At 40.6% G+C, this 24,134-nt stretch overlaps 2 protein-coding genes across 2 annotated transcripts; one reads left to right on the top strand and one right to left on the bottom strand.

Annotated features, from left to right (window-relative positions):
• Nucleotides 1–1,756: 1,756 nt before the first annotated feature.
• PG986_015184 (uncharacterized protein) lies at nt 1,757–2,247 on the bottom strand (the record flags this gene model as incomplete). Its single annotated transcript, XM_066851406.1, has 2 exons — nt 1,757–1,944; nt 2,022–2,247. The coding sequence occupies 2 exons, from the start codon at nt 2,245–2,247 to the stop codon at nt 1,757–1,759; spliced, it is 414 nt and encodes a 137-aa protein (XP_066692495.1).
• Nucleotides 2,248–4,753: 2,506 nt separating this feature from the next.
• On the top strand, nt 4,754–10,304 carry PG986_015183 (DEAD/DEAH box helicase; the record flags this gene model as incomplete). Its single annotated transcript, XM_066851405.1, has 5 exons — nt 4,754–5,443; nt 5,505–6,786; nt 6,842–7,859; nt 7,910–8,764; nt 8,822–10,304. 5 exons carry the CDS (start codon nt 4,754–4,756, stop codon nt 10,302–10,304), a joined length of 5,328 nt encoding a protein of 1,775 aa, XP_066692494.1.
• Between the last annotated feature and the right edge of the window lie 13,830 nt (nt 10,305–24,134).

The raw sequence follows: 24,134 nt of genomic DNA, 5'->3' as shown, positions 1-24,134 counted from the left end.
AAAGGCATCTGCTCTTGCGGTAACCCCGCCCACTTTATGAGACGATAAGAAACTCGTTCAATATACGAGTTTTCATCGAGGCGGAAGGTGCCCAGCGTGTTGCAAGATTTGCAGCGCTGATTGAAGACAACAGCATTGTATTTCTGCTCCGTGAATCTCCGGATCACAATAGCGACCATCTTGCTGCTCCAGCCTTTCGTGTTACAACTCTCCTTCTTGCATTCAAATCGGCCCATCACATGTGTGGAGTACGTCTCGATGGCGTCTTTGTCGCGCCCTTTCTTGTTGAATAAGATTGGGCCGATCTTTTTTGGAAACGGCGTCGGAGACACGCTGATGAAGCCGAGGGAACATGAAGAAAGTTCGCATCTCAGTTGCGAGATTAGGTATTTTCTTAGTCATTTTGGATGACTACAAGTCGTTCACAAGTATAGGAAAGATATATTGAAAATAGACAAGAGTTCGGCACTCGTTGAGTCGACTTGCTTGCATATCTAATAAAGGAAGAGGAGGTGGGCCATAAGCGGGTTACTTCGTGTGTCAGACCGTAAGAATACTAAACCCTGGGCGATGTCTACACTATAAGACATTTGCAGTAGCTGCGGGACGGCCCGCCTTATAATCGGGGCCGTTCCCGCTTTGGTTGAAGGTGTCAGCCTTTTCACCCTTCCTATTTTATCACAATTCTAGCCTTGGGACATTAAACGACACAAATATTGGTGCCTCGGAGAAGCACTCAACCTAGCCTACATGAAATAGATATTGTTTGCTTTCTTTTTCAATTGTTTTTCTGCACTGCACCAGCACCTCAGCCCTTTAAGTTACACCTTGTCGTAGTAATTAGACGTACAGATCTCAGAAGACGTGTCAATACATGACTAGGCTACATCACAACACGGAAAACATGCATTAGTACCTATGACCAGGGTATGAGAGGAATCTAAGATAACTAATCGTACGGATTGCGATGGTGAAAAGCGACAATAGCACTTACCATACGCCTATATTAGCTTATGTGTCTTCAGCTACGTCGAGGGATGTCAGTTCTAGCTACATCAGGTAAGGCTGTCGGGTTCCATCCTTTTTTTCCCCAGAGCGTTTGGTGTGAGAATACCCGCCGTGGGAAGGTGTATGGATTTAACAATAACAAATATTATCATTGTGGTAAAACGACAGCATCCTCAGTAGATGAACATTAATATCCCACATGGATTCTTCGTGGGGTTGCTGAGCCTGATTTGAGCTTGGGCGTGATGCACAAGCATTTCGTTAGCCCCGCCCACTGTCACTGCAATACCGCTCAGCGTGTAGGGCTGAGTCTAGTGCAGATATCCGCTGAACGCGCTAACAGGCTTATTTCCATTACAACAGCACAGGACATATACCAGGTTCTAGGAAGCCGAGTACTGCGCCGGCCATACTGTACATCGGGTCAGGTCCCTGTGGAATAGAAATAACGATTTTCTCTCCTTCTTCAATAAGGATCATTATTAAAGAGAGGCTCAGGCGATAACCAGAGCTAACTACAGCCCCCCAGTATGTACTTCCGCACAAGGGCGGAGTCAAGTCGAGAGTTGGAGACAGCAATCCGTATCAATGCTAAAGAATGAACCCAGTATGTCCACGCGTGTAGACAAACTTGAATAGACTACTTATTGAATAAGAGTGAGCGTTGCTACAGATCGTAGTTTCCTACAACCTAGCTGAAGGTTGTTAGGTCCACGTCCCTAAATTGGCTGCTGTGTGTTGCGTATCCTCAAAGCTTAGCCTTAGTCCACGCAAGGATGCCCATCGTGGAAGAAGCAACTGCGCCGCTTGCAATCTGGACAGCGCCGTACACGCTTGCTACTCCGTAACCACCTGCGCCGGCGCTTTGGAATGTAGCGAAAAGGCCTGGTGCCACCACGCTACCAATACCGCTTTGAACGCTTGCAGCGGCGGATCCTGTGAAGAGGCTAGTGTTAGACTGGATACGAAATGCTTGGGGCGGTATCCGAAGGAAATTTAATCAGAAAGCACACCGAGAACAACGCCATTACTCCCAAATCCAAGCGCCACTAAACCAGGAGCAGCGACAATAGCTGGCGCAGTAGCGACAAGGAGGCAGATACCCGCGGTGCCGCATGCTACCGCCGTGGCAGGCTTGGCCATTACGGCGTCAAGACCTGTAGAGACAGCCGAGAAGAGGGGAGCGGCTGCAGCAGGAACCTGAAAGGGTGGAACTGGAAGAAATGCGGAGGTCTTCATCCTGAGTGCCTTTGGTCAGTCGAAGTTAGGTGGCGTTGATGGTGAACAGGCAAATTTTGGTGGAAATGGACGACTGATTGTTGATCAGTAGTAAAACTAGACCGAGGCCTGCACTCGCTGGACATGTTCTTAAAACACCGCTTTACGACGCTCTCCATTCGCGGGCCAAAATCTGGGAGCCATGGCCATGCACTTAGGTGCATACTACACCATAATGTGCTTAATCTTTTTGTTACTTCAAATGTGGCTGTTATATCTGACCTTACGCTATGACTCGCTTTTATTAATACAGACGATCGAGTTGCGCGACTCCAACGCGTTTACAGCGCATTTCCTACAGTACCATTCTGATTTCGTGCAAACAAACCGTACAAGAACATGCTTCGCAACTTTGTACCTCGCGGTGCCTCACGATAGACCCTTACGAATCACTATGCAGGTGTTTGCATCGCTGTCCTCCAGTCGCGCCGTAATCCTTCGACACGTCCAAAAGCCATGAAATGTGTGCAGGATCATCTGGCTGTGGACCCGATGGAGGGGCTGTGATAGCGGAGCTGCACATCCGCGTTCGCCGTTTTTCAGTACCTAGGAACCAGTCGCATACGGCTGTTGCGCACCTCACTCTGTTGGCTATGAATTGCTCTGCATTGGGAGTCAGAGTAGAGGCTGCGCACCAGTAAGCGCGCACTATGCGGCGGAGCGCTGCCCGTCCCCTGCTGGCAGTGATCCTACCATATGCAGCGGCATCCCTGCTCGATGGGCTGCGCTTCTCCCACCACAAAGCACTCACTCTCGCAGCTCCCATGCTTGGTTTGGGCTTCAAACCTCGTTGTGCGTCCTCTGCAACGCCAATCCGGTGGCAACTCCCGCCTGGCCAAGGATCTGGTCGACACCATCCCGCCGTACGCTATCCTCTCGCATGCATGGCTTGGCGCTGACCAACCTGCAGAGTTGCAAGCCAGACCTTCTGGTTCAATCGGAAGTGAGGTTCTATATACCATTTTATGAGACCCGCCGTACGCTATCCTCTCACATACATGGTTTGACGCTGACCAACCTGCGGGTCTCATAAAACGGTATATAGAACCTCACTTCCGATTGAACGAGGAGATCTGGCTTGCAATTTCTGAGACATGGTACTGATACCTGAGCGGGTACGAAAATGGTACGGCCGGGCTGGCTGTTGGGGCTCCAGGAGGGTACATGTGGCAGTAGATGGAGACATGCGACGAGTTCCTAAGCTCCAGGGAGTCTACTCTCTTCCCTGGAACATCTATTAGGTACTGAAAAGCTCAATGACCGTTTTATGATACGAATCAGCACACCAGTGTGGAATATAGAGCTTCTCTACCTTGCGGTAGTGTTAGATACCTCCCAGTATCTTGAAGGTGCCCCACTAAGGAATAGCTTCAGCTTTATATCTGGAGCATGCATTACATGAACTCGATGTACATACGCACCCAGACTGCATTTCATGTTTCAGGGGAATCCATCCGCTGTAGTCTTCAACTCTGTCGGATGCTTGATGGCTTCCAATCAGTTGCACAGCATTTATGCGGCGACAAGGTCTCTTCACCACCCTATCATCGTCACCCCTTAGCCAGCTGCTGGGACCTAGCCAGGTGCGGCGTTGCAACCGATGGACGAGGCTATGGACTGGCAGGCCCAGAGAGTGGGAATGGATGTGCATACATGGGCAGCGGGGTTGGGTAGGTCGGCCTGAACAGCACGTGAAGGAAACGCCCGGTCTCATCTGAGGTTACACCTCATTCATGGCACAGTCAATTTCCAAGCAATTGCGACACGTCATCTCGCTATGTACCAAAATGCCCCGTTCGGTATCGCAATTTTGAGAGGCATTGATTGGATAAGAATTGGTTTTGGGGAAGCTCGTCTACTCGCTGTCTACATGCGGCGTGATGGACAGCGGCCATGGGAAGTGATGGGTGTGTCGGTGTGAAAATGTGACTCGCATGGCTCATTCAGTTGGCTGGTGGCAGCCCGCCGGCTAACGCATGTTGTGGAACGCAGAATTCCCATACATGTGTTACACAGCTCAAGAGCTGCAGCCTGCAGGTCGGAAAATGCACCGACGAGTATCAAGCCATGACTATCAAGTTCTACTGGCTACGGCCATACTGCTTCCTGAAGCTGGGAGTGTTGCACCAACCGTCGCATTTCAGTGTTCGATGTCAACAAATCAATTGACTTACGGCCAGACAATCCAACATAAGGCATATGTTGAGTAACGGCGGTTGATAAATGCATTTCTCGTGAGCCGACGGGCAGGTACAGTGGTAAGCAAAGCAATAAAATGGCAACGAAGTCCAGGCGCCCCTGGCCTTATGGTTGGCAGATTGACAGGAAATTCGCGAAGTGATTGCGCGCAAGAGTCGTTTGCAGCTACTCCCAACCCACCACCACACCAAAACGTATATCAAGAGAAAAGCCGTTCTCGTCTTCAAAGCCCCCTTTCTGGTGCCTGCGCAACAACCTACCTGGAAGAATGGATGCGGCCGAGATGGCGGTACCGTTGGACTCTAGGGCTAGTGGTGATGATGATCTTGTCGCAGCCTGGTTCGACTCTCTCAGCCCACTCAAGGTTGACATAGTAGGTGATTTTGTCGGCAAAGAGCTCTTTGCCATCGTTGGGGAGGCCCTTCTGGTCCACTGCATTTTACAAGAGCAGGTGGATTTCCAAGGTGCGTCTATTGCCCATGTCATGGGATATCACCAGTTTCCCCAGTCTACTGACTCTCGTGAGCCAGTTGGCTTCCAAGTCCTGCATGCGGTTCACGCCGTAGAGCTTACTCTATCAAGAATGAAGGAGCGTGGGTGCAATTTCCATATCCTATGGTTTGACAGCTACCGAGACCTCTGCGTTCCTCCTATGGGGTCGGATGAGGTCGCTAGCAAGTACCTCCTGACGCGCGCTATCTTAATCAAGCACTTTTCACTCGAACAGGGCCCCCTCAGCTTCCAGTTCATGTCGACCAAGTGTGACAAATTCGAGGCGCACCGGAAGGACAACCCTCTGCAATTCGTTATGTGTTCAAATGGACGAGTCGCTGGAGCCGGCCGTAGCGTTTCTTCTGTCGGCTGTCGGATGCATCTCCATCAAAGCCTTGGCTATCGAATGGCTAGCCTGGGATATCGTGTCGCATTTCTCGACGATATCGAGATCCGCAGCTCCAAGGTACGTTTCCAAGGACTTAAAGTCAAGATCCATATGTTCTAATTCGTCTCTCCAAACTCAGGTCTTTACGTCTGTTGTAAACCCTCATCGGGACTTGAAGCCTCTCGGGGACGAGCAAGCCCTTAAACGTCAGGAAATATCTATGGAAAGTGACATCGTTGCAGCAGTGCCCGAGATCAACACTGGAAGGGAACTAAGTACGCGAGAAACCATCTCTATCTATTCTCTAGGGAACATCCTATCGTCGTTGCCCGAAGTCACGGGCGTCGCTATGGAGCACGCAGCTGTCCTCCTGATCCAGCTAACCATATTGCGATATCGCGAGATCTCGAGAAGGGCGCTGCCAGAACTCAAGCTCGACCTCGGCACTCAACACCACGACATAATGACGAAATTCTACCAGACTGCCTGTATTACGCTCGAAAATTGGGATACCAACAAATGGCCGTCCACTAAGTGGGATGCTTTCGATTTCTTTGACGGACGTGTGTTTGCGCATGCCCTTCAGTGTTCTTACACCCTCGACTTGTCTTCCCAGATCTACCAGGAGGTCCAGCTCTTGGCTCGAGTTCTCTACAGGCTCAGTGGGGTTGATGTGTCTTTGTACATACACGGTCAACCGCGAGCTCATCGTCAAGCCAGTGTCTCAGCTGCTCTTCAGTCCAGTCTCTGTTCACGCCGGCTAATTACATCCTCCGCACCAGATGTTGCTACTTCTGGTGATCAACTAGGCCATGTATTACCTTTCAGCCATCCGGTACTAGACCAGCATCTGAGCAATGTAGTCCTTGTCACGAGGGATGAGATCGAACAACCTGCCAGGGTATTTTCGGACCTGACTCATTGGCACAACCACACCAAGCCGATTGACCCGAAGCATATCCCGAAGGCACCAGATAGATGGACTCTAAAACGAAATCAGAGGCACATGGCCAACGTAATCGCCTATTCGGCCAGTCTAACTGGCGCTTCTGGGAAAAGCATTAATCCCGAAATCATTGTCGTGTCGAAAACTACATCATCTGTCGCCAAAGAGGCGCTGAACGCAGGTGGTAAGGCCAAACAAAAGCCCAAGAGTGGTAAGGACAGAGCACTCGAGGCAGCGGCAGCCTTGAAAAAGGAAAAAATCCACCTCAAGAACCAGAATGTCAATAGCTTCTGGAAAACCAGGTGCATAGAATTCCAGAAAGAGGGGTCCCTGGCCAAGAGGTACCTCGCCGTTGGGAAGTTTCTCTCTGGTCTTTCGCCAGAGCAGTTGAACCTGGTTGGTTCGGAGGTCTTGCTGTTCTTGTGCAGTTTGCTGGTTGAAATGCAAGGATCAAAAGGGATACCAAGTCTCCATCGTAAGCTGCCCTGGGCTCTAGCCTGTAAGATTTGGTAACACTGCTAACGTTATAGGCTCAAATATTTTGGGCATGCTTTGGTCTAGATTGGGCGAGTTACAGCGACTCCCGGTTACTGCCGCTGTAGCAGAGCAGGTTGCTGGCCTCTCTCAGGCACTCCAAACCCCCATGAGCAACCTCGATAGCTCCCTGTCCAAACGTGGACTGCCTTTCCCATTTAGTTCCAAGGAAGTGAGATTACCAGACCCCAAAAGGGCCCGGCAATTCCAGTTGAACTTCTGTGGGCCTTTCATGGATCGAAGCTTCGATTCGAGCCCTGATCCCCGAGTTCCTTTTCAGCCGGACGCCTGGCAGAAGCGAGTTCTTGATGCTATCGACCAAAACAAGAGCTTGTTTGTCGTAGCACCCACATCCGCTGGGAAGACGTTTATATCGTTCTACGCCATGAAGAGGGTGCTTCAAACTAACGATGATGATGTCATCGTGTACGTTGCTCCCACCAAGGCTTTGGTGAATCAGATTGCAGCAGAGGTACAGGCTCGGTTTTCCAAGTCATACCGCCATGACGGTCGAGGGGTATGGGCAATACATACGCGTGATTACCGCATCAACAACCCCCAAGGATGCCAGATACTCGTGACGGTCCCGCATATTCTGCAGGTGATGTTGCTGTCGGCCTCAAACGCGAAGACGCCAAAGTCATGGGCAAGAAGAGTGAAGAGGATCATCTTTGACGAAGTTCATTGCATCGGCCAGTCTGAAGACGGCATTGTCTGGGAGCAGCTCTTGCTTCTTGCGCCGTGTCCTGTGATTGCCCTATCTGCTACTGTGGGAAACCCTTTGGAGTTCAAGGAATGGTTGGAAGGCACCCAGCAAGCCAAGGGCTTTGAGCTTGAGATGATAACCCATTCATCTCGGTATTCTGACTTGCGGAAGTTCATCTACCATGGCTCTGATTCCGAGTTTTCTGGTTTCCAGCCTGTTGACAATCTTCCGCTCCCGGGACTCGATTCTTCCTATGGCAAATCAGATAACTTTACATTCATACACCCTATTGGGGCCATGAGTGGAAGGTAGGATGCGATGGCCCCATGCAAGTACGCGACTAACTAGCCATGAACAGGAATGCAGACACTTTGAACGACCTCAGTCTCGAGCCTCGAGATTGCCTCGCTCTTTGGAATTGCATGAATAAGCATCAGACCGACAAATTCTTCGTTGATCCGTCCTTGGATCCCACCAGGTTCTTGCCCCGAGTCCTGAAGAAGTCAGACGTCGTCAAATGGGACAGAGCCCTCAGAGATCAGCTCGAATCATGGATGAATGAGCCCGATTCACCTTTCGATAAAGTTCGTCTGGAATTGCTTGGTGACAGATACAAGCAAATCTCGACAGTACCTACGTCTGAAGATGAACAGTCACCCGGCCAAAACACTACAAACGATTCATCGAACCAGCTCAATTCCGTGTTCTTCCTCATTCAGGACCTGCGATCCTGTGATGCTCTACCAGCAATAATCTTCAACTACGATCGAGTCAGATGCGAGAATATCCTTGAGGCAATTCTCATAAAGCTTCACTCAGCAGAGGATGAATACAGGAGTGGCCCTGTGTGGGTAAAGAAGATGGCCGATTTTCAGAAATGGAAAAGAGTGCAAGAAAAAAGCAAGGCAATACAGAATAAAACAAAGCAATCAAAAGCGGCTTCAAAGGGAACAGACGAAGCTGGTAATGGTGCAACCAAACATGGGCTTTTACGAGAGGAAATCGATTACGAGCCAAGTCACTGGACCAGTTTTGACCCCGATGCACCTATCGCCGAGTTTACGCTTGCCGATCATACCAAAATCTCTAGGGATGAACTAGAGAAGAGTCTACGCGACTTGCAGTGGCTCAAAATTAGCACTCGCCTCATTAGTGCTTTGAAGAGAGGGGTGGGTGTTCATCATGCTGGCATGAATCGTCGCTATCGACAAATGTAAGTGCTGTTTGTCTCCACGTAATTTGCCGTCAGAAAATGCTGACAATGTTGTAGCGTCGAAATGCTTTTCCGAAAAGGATATCTGACGGTGGTCATTGGGACCGGTACCTTAGCGTTGGGTATCAATATGCCTTGCAAGACAGTGGTGTTCACTGGAGACTCTGTCTTCCTAACAGCTCTGAATTACCACCAGGGATCCGGTCGGGCTGGTCGTCGTGGATTCGACGTGCTTGGTAACGTCGTATTTCATGGTCTGGCCCCTCATCGCGCCCTAGAAGTTATGTCAGCGAAACTGCCAGACTTACGTGGCCAGTTCCCAACGTCGGTGACATTGATACTGCGATTATTCCAGCTCCTCCATGGCACAGAGAACTGCAAGTACGCGACTAACGCCGTCCACTCCCTTCTCACCCAAACTCGTCTGTACCTGGGTGGCCCCAAAGCGCAGATGTCCATCTATCATCATCTGAGATTCTCCATTGACTACTTGCGCCGACAACAACTCATTTCCGAGAAGGGAGTGCCTCTGAACTTCTCCGGTCTCATTGGTCATCTCTACTTCACCGAGAATGCCGTCTTCGCACTGCATTGCCTATTAAAGGAAGGTTATTTCCACCAACTTTGTTCTGACATGAGCAAAAGCGCATCCCGCCAGAAGGACGTCATGGAGGAAATCGTTCTAGTCCTGGCACATCTGTTTTGTCGGCTTCCATGTGACAAGTATGAGAACCAAGCTTGGCTTAGAGACATTGTCCGCCCATCGGCATCCGTTGTCCTGCTACCTGATCTTCCCGAGTCCGCTGCTCGCATGCTGGAGAAGCACAACGCCGAGACGCTGCGCATTTTCAAGAATTACGTCGCGACATACGTGTCTCAGCACCTAGCCGAGGTCCCCGACAATCGCCTACCTCTGACTAAACTCGAAGTAAATCCTTCCTTCCACCCGTGTTCCGTGGCGGACGCACTGCCCTGGCTCGACGAACCCAAGATCCGGTCCCCGTTCGCGTCGTTGTCCGGTTTGACTGACGACTTCGCGACAATCGGCGAGCTCTGCGGTACTGTCCGTGATGGCGTGTTCCTCGACGATTCAGGCATCCCGTACATCCCCGTCTCACCGCACGAGACGGGCGGCGTGCCGTGGAACGCGTATCTGTACGACTTCTTCAAACACGGCGACTATGAGGCGCTGGTCCGTGCCAATGGCATCAGGCGCGGTGACGTGTGGTTTCGTTTGAAGGACTTCTCACTCATTCTCGCCACTATCACCACTAGCCTTGCTAACTTCATAAATCACGCGGATTCAGACGATGCGGAGGCCATGCTGGATGTGTGTGACGCAGGCGATAATCTCGAGGAATTTGGTGCAGAAGAGATTCCAACCGGTGAATGGGGCGAATTGTTGGAGGAGCAGTCTGAAGACGCAGGTGAGCCTGAACGACGGACCTGGGCTGCGGATGGCTCTTTAGCCAATGTATACAGGGTTTTCGAGATGGTGCGCCTGGAGTTCGATAAGAAATTTGTCAAGGTTTGGACATGAACAGAAAATACGGATGGTTGGCCGCGTTGTTTGTCATTCAGAAGTCAAGGTATTGTTCAATGGCGTTTTGTTTGGAATTTTGCAGGCAAAAGGGTAGGCGGAAAGTTCGGCAGAATAAACTGTATCATTGATGCATCAAAAGCGTGTGCTTAGCGGAAACGTTCTTACCGATTTTCTTTCTTTGTTCTTGATCGCAATAGACGTTAATGCTGTTGAACTTAAGCTAGGCTACGAGCCAGTACGCTCCATCCTTAAGGCTTAGTGTTGAGTCCGCTTTCAAAGCTCAATGCTAGCTACATGCAAGAAACGGAGGAAGGCAAGGGGCCCCTGGCTCAGGTGTCATCGAAGCCGAAGCTGGACGCTGTAAGACTATTTCAACTACACAGGATGTCAATCCATTGGAAAACTGAAGAGATCCACTTTGCTTCCGAAGAGCAGTTGGGATACTGCCGCAATGCGGCTCTAAAAAGCAAATCCGGCTGTCTGGCCTTTCAGCATCGAACACAACTGATTAGATGGTTCACATGCCGTACCTCGTCCCTGCTCTGGCTTCGGCCCTGCTTCGGATGAAGCTACCTACTGTTGATGTTGTTAGCGTCCATCGCAATATAGTACAGGTGTCTCAAGGGTATTGAACTCATGTCGGAACAGCTTCTACGACTCGCCTCCTTTCGCACAAAGTCGGCGAGTCGTGCAGCTAAAGCATACAGCGCCACGGCATTACATAGTAGTAGTGGGGCAGGATGGAATGAGGGCCGAAAACCTCATCGTGGGCGTGCTGTTGCTAGTCGTCGCTTCCTGGGATAAGGTTGTCTCCAGGCATCGGAACTGTGGGGTGATCAGCAGTTAACAGGTATCTGGAGTGCAGGACCATGCTGCGAGTGTGGGGGAGGGCCCCTATTTGGGCTTCTCGGGACCGCGATCGGGTGTCGATTTCATAAATTATATCCTTATCGATCGGTAATACTCGCTTAGGGGCAGACACAGTATTGTCCGTGCAACGTAGTTATATATAGCCTTTATGCGCTATAATCTAGTTCGGGTTAAGTAAAGCTATATTTACTACGATTATTTATTACGATAGCGCTAATAGGCTGCCTAAGGCGTATACCCGTTTACTCGCGCTTAATTACTTTAACGAAAGCGTTAAGTATATATATAAGGCGTTATTTCGGATAAAGAAATACATTAAGCCTATAAATGCTTACGTGTATATACACAGGTAGAATAAGCGCAGCGAAGCTATATAAAACTTAAATATACGGATTATATTATATATTATAGTTAATCGCGAGAGGATTAAAGAAAAAACGGAATAAAAATAACGGAGAAAAATAAGTATTATAATAGCACGGGAAAAGTTTATTAGGAATATATCGCTTTATAAGCTATAATATAAACTAGTATATCCTTTTATTAATTATAGCAGTGTTAATTATAAAACCGAGTAATCGTGTATAGCCGCTACGGCTCGATAGTTACTTCCCCGACCCTTAATTCCCTTATTAAAATGTTTATAAATATCGGCGAACTTAATAAAGAGCTTGCGTTTTTTATCGGTTAAGGCGTTAATATTATTTATAAACTTTACCGTTAACTCTATAATATACTAAGTATAAAAATTGTTTTAATAAGCTTAATATAAATTAAAGAACGTTAATATTAGTAGTAATTATATATCTCGTAAGTAGAGAGGTTAAAATACTTTAAAGCCTCCGCTATACTTAACGTAGTTTACTATTAAGTGGGCCGTATCATTAAGTAGTCTACCCTCACTACTTTTCGACCCTAATTAAACTTTAACGCGTAATAACTTTATAACCACAATGCCTAATTTAAATTAAAAAAACCGGATCGGTTTAGCTATTTAAGCGATACGAAAACATTTAAATCTATTAAGTAAAAGAGATACTATAAAAGTATACAACGTTCTTAAAACTATTTTACGTTACCGAATTTATAACCGAACCCTATAACGTAATATTTAATGCTTACGGTATAAATTAAATACGAATAAAGAAGAGGTACTTCGTAAATATATAATTAATCTAAATATTCGCGGGATATCTCCTAAAATCGCTGGTGTGGAAAATATAGCTAATCTCTTTACCGCGTCGCGTAACGGCGAGCGCGTTAATAAGTACTAAGTTAAGCGTTTTATTAACCGGAACCCGGACCTTAAAACCTGAATAAACCGTCGGTACGATTACTAGAAGGCTTTTTATAAAGATTTAAACGTTATTTCCGGTTAATTTAAGCTGATCGCGAATATTAAAGTTAAATACGGCATCGTTAACGAGGATATATAAAATTTCGACGAGACCGGCTTTATAATAAATATAATCGGGTTAACCCTCGTCGTAATACGCGCCGATTAACGTAGGAAAGCGAAGTCGGTTTAGCCTAGTAATCGGGAATAGTCAACGGCGATTAAATATATTAATTCGTAAAGTTAATACATCCCGCCATTTTTAATCGTTTAGGGCTAATATTACCTAGCGAACTAGGCTACCGAATACGATTTACCGGGCGATTAAGTAATTAAACCGACTTTTAATGAATAAACCGATAATAAAACAAACCTAGACTAGAATAAGTATTTTAATAAATATACTAAATCGTAAACGAAGGGTCGCTACCGCCTTTTAATTCTCAACGGCTACGAGAACTATATTTCGGCCGAATTCGAAGTATACTATTAAAATAACGATATTATTATAATTAATATACCTCCCTATTTATCGTACCTGCTCTAACTTTTCGATATAGCACTTTATTTATTTTTAAAGCGTACTTATTCGAAAAAATCGAGCTATTTATTAAAGCCTCGATAAATTATATTATAAAGCTCGAGTTCTTTATCGCGTTTAAAGCTGTATATTTCGCTATTTTTACGGAAGTTAACATTAAATTTAAATTCAGCGTATCCGGCTTAATACCTTATAACCCGGACGAAATAATTAATAAACTAAATATGCGTCTCCGGACGCCTATACTTAACCCATTCCGTCCGGGGACGGCCAGTACCTACGACCCTTAAACGCCGTTTAACCCCTAATAAATAACTAAACACTCTACTTATATTAAAAAAAGGGTGTTTACCTATTAAGGAAGCTCTCCGACGCCGATTTTAAATACGGTAAACTAAATAGCGAAAAGTATAACCAAAATAGCCTATAAAATAACTTTTATATATAATCGGATGCGTACTTTAAAAAAGGCTAATTTAGCCCTTTTAAAGCGCCGAAAAATTAAAAAGTCGCGAGTCTAGCTTAAAAAAGCCTTTATAATTAAAAAATCTCGAAGGCTACAGGACGAAAAAGTAAAAAAAAAAACGGCCAGCGACTAATAAAAGCGAAAATAGTAGTTTATTAAAAAGGCGCGCGACGGGCGGCAAGCGCTATAGAATCTACGGCGAAACAGGCTATAATACGCGAATATATAAAAAGTATATAAAATCGAGTAGTAAATTAAATAGCGAGTAAATTTAATTAATTTAAAGCGTCGTAATTAAAATAACTTTTATAAAAATATCGAGAAGTAGTAAAGGTGGACTACTTAATAATACGGGCCACTTAATAGTAAACCACGTTAAACTTTATATTATAATTCTTAATTTTATAGTTAATCTCTTAGTCTTATTATAGATTTTTATATACGATTAAAAACTTCCACCTTAGGTAAATCTCTTGCCGTAAATTATATAAATATGTGGTTTCTCGTTAATATATTAATATCCGTGAGTTTATAAATTTAGTTTACTAATCACGCAATTAAGTCTTTATAAGGCGGGGCTGTAAATAGGTCCTGAAATAAATGAAATTTACGACGAAGAGGAAAGGAAAAAGAAAATCGAGCTAGGGCCGATACGGCAGATCGGTTTTAATAATAAGGTAGTGGGGCTAGTGTAGAGTTTTTACACTAATTAACGTATAAGCTAACGCACTATATTATTACCCCCTTTTATAAAAAGGCGGCGCCTCGATGGTTTTAAAAAGGATTTAAACGAAGGTGTTTTTTAGTTAAAGCAGGGATTTTTTATTATAATTTATTTAGCTTTTCGCCTCGCTAATCGGCGGATTTTTTTCGATATTAGTAATTTATTGTTTAGGTAATTTTTATTAAAACGGTTTTTTTAGCCGCGAGTTTTTATTGCGTTAATCGTATTAAGGGGCCGGTTTTATCGGGGTTCTAGCGATAAAAATCTTTTAATTTATTCGGAGTATTTTTAAAATTAAAGGCCGGGTATTAAGTATCGTTATCCTCTTAATTAACTTAATCCGCCTTATATTATAATTTACGGTAATAGGTTCGGGATACTTTAATTTTAAGTATTTTATGCTCCGGGCTTTTAGATTCGTTAAGGTTTACGATTTCACTAGCCGGGCGCCCCGGAGCCTGTCCGGGCAGCGGGTTATCGGGGTTTTTAAAGAGTTAATTAATATAGTAAGTTTTGTTTCTCTATAAGTTAAGAATATTTAGTTCGTAAATATAGTTATCGCGGGATAAAATACGAAAGAATTATTAAGTGTAAAAAAAAACTAATTTATTGCCGGGTTAATTCGTTTTTAAGCCGGCGATCCTTTTAATATAAACCTAGTCGTTTACGTTAAAGTCCGGTTTTTTTCGGTGTTTATTTATTTACTCTTTTATTTTTTAAGAAGTTAATATCGCCCGCCGCGCGGTTTTAACGTACTCTTTAATAGTTTATATATTTTATTAAGTTTAAATTCGATTTAGTTTCTCGTTAGGAGGAAGTTTTTTTAAGTTTTAGGTTTTCTTCTTTTAATCGAAATAGCTCCAGGGCTTGAAACTCTGTTCTACTTCGAAAGGGGATATTCCTTTAAAGGAGTTATGCGGGATCGTAGTTTAAACGTAGTTTAAAGCGGGTAACGTATTAATTTAATTATTTTAATAATAGGTTAAAAATAATTATAGCTATTAGTTTATATACTTATTTATAATTTTTACTTAACCGGTTATATCGTGGTGTACCGTGGAGGCGAACGTTTATTTAATGCTTAATATTTAATAGATTTTTTTTATAAAGAAAGCCGTGAACTAGGTGCTTTTATTACTAATTACGGTTCGTGGTAGTCCGAATATTCGGAACGGTCCTTAGTAGTAAAGCTGGGCGGCTTTTTTCGCGTCCACGTTTTTATTATAAGGGGAAGTTTAATTGTGTTTCGTTAGGCGGTTAATGACCGTTATTACTATATCGTAGCCCGTTTTTTTATTCGGGGGTTTATAATTTTAAAGTTTATTATTACGTTTTACTACGATTAGTTAAGCACCGAGAGTAATTAAAGCTTCCTTAGTATTTTTATGCGTGGAATCTTAGCTAGCTTATATATATAGTTAATAACGAATATATCGTAATCGTTTATTAATTTCGGCTATTAATAGCTTTAAAAAACTAGCTTTTTAGTTTTAACTATTTTTAAGTGGGTAATCGTTATTCGGTAATAAATATCCTCGATAATCTTTATTTAAAAGTTATTTTTTAATAAAACCGTTAGTCTTTTTTTATAAAGTAGTAATTTATTAATTAATATAAAATCCTTGTAATTTATACGCGTTTTTTCGCGTAAAATTTCGAGGTTTTTCGATTATCGATTAGCGTCGAGTAGGGCATTTAAGAGAAATATCTTTAATAAGTCGGGGGCGGGATATTATCCTTTAGTAATATAATTTTAATATCGGCGGCTTTAAAACTAAATTTTAATAACGGGCTTAGGCGCTTAAAAATAGCTTAGTATTTTTTACTCTCTTTTTTAGCTTTAAGGGTTTTTAGTTCTTCCGCTTTTTGAAATAACGCGTCCGTGACAGTATTATTTTTTCCGGGCCGGTAAGTAATAATAAAGTTATATTGGGTTAAAATTTCGGTTTAACGGATTTATTAGGAATTAAAATACTATTTAATACCGAAATATTCGAGCGCGCGATAATCGGTAATAATAGTAAACGGTTTAAAGCGTTAAAACTTAATTAATTCCGCGCGTTAATAATATAAACCTCGAATTATAACGAGTAATTCTTTATTATAAATAGGGTAATTAAGCTTTAATTTTTAAAGGAATTCCGAAAAGTACCCGACTAAGTATTATTCCTTATCGTTTTACTTTTAAGAAAAGACGTTAGCGATAATATAGTTAAACGAGTCAGTTTCGAGCTTCGTTTTTTTTGTAATCGAAGTACGAGAAAACTGGTGCCTATAGTAGGGCGTTTTTTAATTCGTTAAAGGTAATTTATTACTCGGTTCCTTAAATTTATAGCTAGTCCGATTTCGTTAACGTCGTTAACGGTTTAGTAATCTTATTATAGTCCTTAATAAACTTGCGATAAAAATTATAAAATCCGAAAAAACGATTATATCGCCTTTACGTTCGTCGGTAGGGATTAATTTTTTACTGCGGAAATTTTATTAGGGTCCACGGTAACGCTATCGGTTTTAATAATAAAGCCGAGGTATTTAGTTTTTATTACGTTAAATTTATACTTTTTAAGGTTAATTTAAAGGCCGGCTTTTAATAGTTTTTAGAGAACTTTTTTTACGTGCTTTTTATGTTAGAAAGGATTTTTAAAATAAATAAGGATATCGTCGATATAAGTATAATAGAAGTTATTGAAATATTCCCGTAATAGGTCGTTAATAAACCTTTAGAAAGTAGATAGTCTATTAATTAGCTCGAATAGGAGAACTTTATATTTATACGCTTTATATCGGGTTCGGAAAGTCGTTAAGTTTTCGTTTTCCTCTTTTAAACGAACTTTATAAAAAGCCTGCCGAATATTAATTTTAGTATAAATTTTTACTTTAGTTATTTTATCGAGGGTTTTCTCGATTAATAATAGCGGATATCGGTTTTTTTACGTAATAGCGTTTAGTTTCCGGAAGTTTACGTAAAAACGAAGTCCGCCGTCGTTTTTAAAGGCTATAAGTACCGGAGCCGCTTAAGGGGCGTCGCTTAACATAATAAAGTTTTTTAAAAGTTCTCCGAAATATACTTTCGGGCTGCGGTAAACTCTTTTAGGAATATCTTATAAAGTAGGCTATAGCCCAGGTCGTTTAGTTTTATACCGTCCGTTAGTTTAATCTTATATTTATCAATCCGCGGTGTTTAGCCAATTTATTAGACTATACTTTATTAAATATATAATAAAAATCTTTATATACTTTAGGTATTATTTTTTTACTTTTCGGCGCAGCTTATTTTCGTTCTCGGGCAGGGAGTTATTTCGAAAGGTTTCTTTTTTTTAAATAAACTTATCGATTTAATAAAGGGTAACTTTATAAATTTAGCACGAGTCGTTTTTTTTTATACTTTAATAAAAATTTAAGGCGTTTAAAATTATTATATCGGGCGTTTATTAACGGTACCAGCTTATAGCGTCGCGGGCGAAGCGATAAGGTCCGCGCTTATCCTTTTAATTATAATAAAGCGTACGTTTTAACGTTTATTCGCGATTATTATTAAACTACTTTAATTTCCGTAGCTTATCGTTAAAATTACGCTATATTTTAATTATTCCTTTATTTAGCCGGTAAATAATACGCGGACGGATTTTCGGGATTTGGATTTCTTTTTTTTAGCGAGGGGATTAAAAATACTAGGTAACCGCGTACCTTCCCCTTGCGTAAAGCGGGCTTTTAATTAGGAAAGTTGGCCGTTTTATTCCCGTTTATTCTTTTTAATTTAGGCTTCCAAAGCTTTATTTTTAATATTCGCATTTTTTTAATAGCTCGAATATCGTAATAATATACCTACCTCGTTTACCGGTATATCCGTATTTTTAATAGGGTTTTAATTATTAAGGTAGTTTAAATAGCGAGTTTTCGGGCGAATAACGACGTCGTGTTCCTCGAACTACTTCCGTTTAATAATAAAGTTATATCCTATATTAATTACTACGAAAAAGACCTGCCCGGTACTTCGGTAATAAATTCGTAGGTTAACGAACATTACTACGTTAAAAAACTAAAAAGGTTTACCGTCGAAACCCTTAATTTCGTAAGGTTAAAAAATAATTACTCGTTTCGTACCTAATTATTTAATTACTCTACCTATAAAGTTTACGCTTATAAATAAATAACCGGATACTCCCGTATTAACGAGTATTATAATAGTAAATAACGATAATCTATTATTACCTATAATATATTTAAAAATTAAAAAAAGTCCTCTAATTAGTTTCTATAAAAAATCGAATAGTATTATTATTAAGTTATTTTTAATAGTAGCTAACATTTATTTTAAAAGGGAGTCTTTATTCTTTAGGATTAATCTTTTAATCCTTTCGGCTCGGCGAGAACCTAATTAAGTTTACGGTTATTAAAAGGGAGATTAGGCGACGTTCCTCCGTATTTCTAATAGATCTCGTTGATATCGGTAAACTTACGTTCTCCGGTATTATGCTGCTCTAAGGGGCAGTTAGTTTTCCGATAGCTAGTCTAGTAATAGTTAAAGTATCGTCCTTTTTTTACCAGCTTTTAAGTCTTTTTAACGGTAGTAGGAGGAGGGTAGGTTTTAATCGAGGAGATGCTTGTTACGACCTGGCCCAACCATGCGGCCCAGGACCCACCTTACGGCACGGCCCTACGATACCCCGAACCTCTGCACAAGAAACCCAGCATAACTCCAAGCCACACCCGTCAGCGGAACTCCACCAGTCATCACAACCCCACTAGTCAGCAAGACCTACGACGACCAAGCTACGACGATGACCAGCACTACGACGACAGGCAGCACCCGATGCAGCCACTCCAGGACAGGCAGGAATGGACAGGCAGGAATGGACAGACAGGAATGGGCAGACAGGAATGGACAGACAAGAGGATCACGTGGTAGTGGCTTAGGAGGAATCACTGAGCAACACTAAGCATGATCAGCAGTGATCACTGAGCAACACCAAGCGTGATCAGTGGTGATCGCTAACCAGGCGCGATCAGTAAAAGAGGGATTGGATATATAACGATGGACGTTCCCTATATATTTCATATAGACACTCTCTACTTCAGTGATCAATCTAAGCATCAATCTAACTCATTAGTGAGGCAAACAGCCTTAACGACTCTATTGTGAATACCCTCAAGTCTACGCACCTCAGTTATCTTTGTTCCTACGGCTATTGCACATTGTATCGATAAAAGTGGACTTCTATCGCACGTTCAAATACTCTCTCGTATTGCCAAGCATAAACCCCAAGTACGTCTTACTAGGTTTCCTTTGGAACCCAGATAGCGTTCGTTACAATGCTTACCTGCGGGGTAGGCTTAATAAAAATAGGGGTTTTAGAGGTATTAGTTTTATTATTCTTACTACGGGAATTATTCTTACCCGTTTACGAGAAAAAAGGCTTATCGGATCGTTTTTTTTTTTTCGTTCGCGTTTACGAAGCTTTAAACTATTTATTTATAGTGTTTAGCGTAAGCGTTAAAATCGATAGTTTTATTAAAATATATTATAGCGGTAATAATTATAACGCGGGGTATAAGTTTATCGTGGAAACTCTCTTTTTAAGAAACACGGGGGAGTTTTTTTTTCCGGCTAATTTAACGAAATCGGAAAAGAATTTTTAATAGCCGGTTAAAGAAATTATTTCTAGTTGATCGTACTTTTTTTTTACTTTTTCGCGAGAGGTATAGTCGAAATATTGTTTTTAAAAGTAGTCGAGGAGCTCGTCGGTAGTAATAATACGATTAGGGTGGTAATTTCGGAGGAAAGGTAAAAGTTTACGAATAGTATCGTTTTTTACGTAATTACGAATAGCGTTAAATACTTAACTATTGAAAAAAAATGGTTAGTATTTTTAGTTCGTATATCTTTAATTTAATAGAATTAGACTTCGAAAAGAACTTTATCCTTATTTTTATCGCTATAAAAGTCGTCGACTTTAATTTTACGATTTCTTTTATAACGAGTGCTTTTATCGTTAATAATCGTAAAGGGAATATTATTACGTTTATTTATAATTAATCGGGTAACGGCGGCTTAAGCGTTATATAGTTATTTTAATCGGTCCGCCGATTCGATATTAGCCTTTATAAGGTCGGTGATTAAGTCGTTTATAGTTACCTCTACTTATTCCCGGGCAGCAACGGCTTCGTTATAGGCTTTGGTTAATTTTTTTAAGGTAATTTTTAACGAGTCGAGTTTACCGTTTAATCCGTTAATTTTAAGCTGCTTTTTTATTAGGTTTTCGTTTTTATAAATATCGTAATAATCGAAAAAAGGGAGCGAAGTTAAGTGTTTAGCCCAAGTAATGGTTAATTTTAATTAGGAGTTTACCCGGCGGGTTTTAACGTAAAAATCGGATATTTATACCGTATAAGCATAATTTAATAAAAATATAAGGCGTATTTTTTAAAACAGTTCGTTTAGGTTATTATATATTTTTTTAAACTCGTTAAGGGCGATAAGTCCGCTTTTAAAAAAGCTATTTAACTTTTTTAATCTTAATTTACGAGGCGAAAGGGAAGGTAGCTTTATTATCGTCGCGGGTATATCGATTAAATAAGGTGTTTAACCGAGTTTAAAAATCGTCGCCGTTTAAGTTATTAATTATAGTGTTATATTATAAAAATTAGGCCTTTTTTTATAATCGTTTAAAGTCGGTAAAAGTATAAAAACCTTGTTCGTTTCCTGCGTTATCGGGGTTATTTTAAGCGGTTTATATTTATTCGATTTTTAGGTTAATTAATAAACTATATTAATTTAAGGATCGGCGGGAAAGGCGAGTTAATTTTTTATCGGATTTTTTAGGTCCGTTAATAGGCTTTACGAAGGCGCTTTAATTAAAACGTATATATCGTTTAATTTCCGCTTAAAAGGCGCGGTTATTTTCGTTACGCGTTATAGCGCGTTTATATTAAAGTAGGTCGTCGAGTATTAAGAGGTTTAACGTTAATTAGTTAATGTTTACTTTTTATTATAAAGCGGCGAGAGTAGTATTAATTAATTCGAATAGTTAAGTAGAATATTATATTATTAAATAATAAAAAAGGCGGTCGTAAATAGTTACGTAATTAGGTCTTTATAAAGCGGGGTTGTAAATAAGTCTTAAAATAAATAGAATTTACGACGAAGAGGAAAGGAAAAAGAAAATCGAGCTAGGGCCGATGCGGCAGATCGGTTTTAATAATAGGGTGGTGGGGCTAGTGTGGGGTCTCTATACTAATTAGCGCATAAGCTAACGCACCATGTTACTTTACTTATAAATTTAAAGAGAATATAGAACGCTTACCCTTATATTACTCTTTTAAGCGAAAGATTTATTATACTCAGGGTATTTATAAAACTAGTTTCCTTCGAGTTAAAGAAAACTTTACTTAATAACTAAGTCGAAAATATATATATAAAGCTTTTCGCCGGTATAAATACTTATATAACGTTTAAAGTTTAAAACTTTTTTTTTATAAACACGGCACTTTTTTCTCTTTAATTTCGTAATCTCTAAGCTCGTTAACTTAAAAAAATAAAATAAGAACGTGTTATTCGCCGGACTACTATTAATTTTCCTTTAAACGTTAAATAGTAATTTATACCGGGGACTAGTTTATACGCTCTCTATTCGGTAGCTTTTATTAAGTATAAACATAGGCATCGGAGGATCGAAAAGCTGCGGCGCGTATAGCTGGAATTTAGGGGTGTCGGGTAATTAATAATATAAGAATTTAGGTAATAAATATAGAAGGGGCATGTTCGCCGACGGTATATTAAAATTAATAAATATAGTATATTATATTACATTTAAGATATAGTATATAATTAACGTCTTATACTCGACTTTAATAAGGTATTATTACTCGTTTTACATTATACTTTTAAAGAGGTCCGGTCGATTAAAACGGTAAAATAGGGTAAGTATAGGTTAAATTACCGTTAAAATAACGAATAGCTATAAAAACGAGTAAAGGGTAAAAAATAAGTGTAAAAGAGCTTTTAGTTTAAAACGGTTCTTATATATAAATAATAAGCGCGATAATCGCGTTTTATAATAAATTACCACTTTATATACTTTAATAAAATCGTCGGCTTAATTTTTATCGCGCTAGCCCTTATAATAGAAATTAAACTACGGCTTACTTTTTAAAACACAGGTTAAATAATCCTTAACGCTAAATTTAGGACGTCCCGCCCGGCGGCTAGTTAAAGGGATAGCGAATTAACGAATTCGGATCCTTTTATTATCGATTACGTGTTACTTAGGCTGCCGTTTTCTTTTAATACGAGTGAGCTGTTTAATATTTTAAAGGTCTTAACGAGTAGATATAGGTATTAATAAACTCTGGGTATTAAATAAAATATTACCTTAAAATAAAGCGCTATCGGCAAGCTCGAAGTGTACGGTAAAATAGGGGGTTATTTATAGTATTTTAGCGTAAGCTATACTACCGGAAACTTCGTTAAGTAATCCGTTAATAGTAGTTATAGCTTACCTATCCGTATTTAATATTAACGGTAAATTCTATCCGCGGCGTTATTTTAATTCGTTTAACGGGTTTTAATAATTTATTCTCCGCGTAATACGACTTACCCGTATATATAAAGTAAGAGCTAATAAAAAATAGTGCGGGATATATTAATATAAAGAATAATTAAAAATAAAGGTGTTTATAAATCGCGTTAGTTAATAATGAGTTAAAATAAAGTTATCGTAATTAGTAACGAAAGGAATATTAATATCTATTAATAGTTAATACCCCGGGGTTTATTAATAAAGCTTTCCTTCGAATCGAGCTATATTTTTACTTACCGTTATTAAAATACTCCTAATAACAGGGTTTTCTGTAAATACTATAGGGGAAATCTAATCTCGGATCAGTACTATTACCGCCCACTGGCTCTTATAATTAATACGCCCACGGACCTATACTACTTCTCGAAGGTAATGTAGCATCTGCCGCGGGTATCTCGTCATTAAACCCTAATCTTCGGGGGCGTTTAAATATATTATTTAGGGGCCCGGTTAACGTTTCCCTATATAATATTATTCGTTAATAATAAATTAATAAACCTCGTTTTATAATGTTTATACTCGAAAATTTATTAATACGGGCGCGCTTAACTTATATTATAAGATTATAAACGAAGGGTAATATAAAACTTAATAAAAGTAATAAGTATAGTAATTAACGTAATCCACGGTCGAATTAAACACACGGTCGAATTAAACACTCGAAATCGTATAAAAAAACCGTCCGTGCGTAACCGTGCATTTCAATAAATTTTTATTTAAATTAAACCGGGGTTTAAAATTTATATTCGATATAAAATATATAATAATATACGATTTTTATTCTTTTTTTTTTAATATATTCAAGCTTATAAACTAAAATACGCTAAAATAACCCCTGTAAATTTAAATATTTAAAATTTATTTTTAAATAAAATAATTATAAAAAGTTTAAAAATATAATATTATTATATGCTTTATAAAAAGTTTAATTTTTAAAACCCGGTTTAATTTGAATAAAGGTTTATTAAAATGCACGGTTACGCACGGACGGTTTTTCTATACGATTTCGAGTGTTTAATTCGACCGTGTGTTTAATTCGACCGTAGATTACGTTATCCCTTATAATATTATTTATTTAGTCTTAAATAATATAAAATAGTAATAGAGCTATAAATAAATATAGTTAAAAAGTCGTGACTTTTTTAAAAGCTACTTAACCTTATAGACTTTTTATGTTAGTTATAAAATTAAAATCCTTTTCTATTTAATTACCGTGCTATATTGCATGCTTTTTACTTATCCCTAGTAATATTATTAATTCGTTATGTAAAAAACCTGGGTTATTCTAGGTTCCTCTATTTACGATAGCTT

Source organism: Apiospora aurea (assembly GCF_038362705.1).
Source record: "Apiospora aurea strain CBS 24483 chromosome Unknown utg000011l_segment0_segment0, whole genome shotgun sequence".
NCBI lineage: Eukaryota > Fungi > Ascomycota > Sordariomycetes > Amphisphaeriales > Apiosporaceae > Apiospora > Apiospora aurea.
This window is presented reverse-complemented; position numbering and strand designations above follow the sequence as displayed.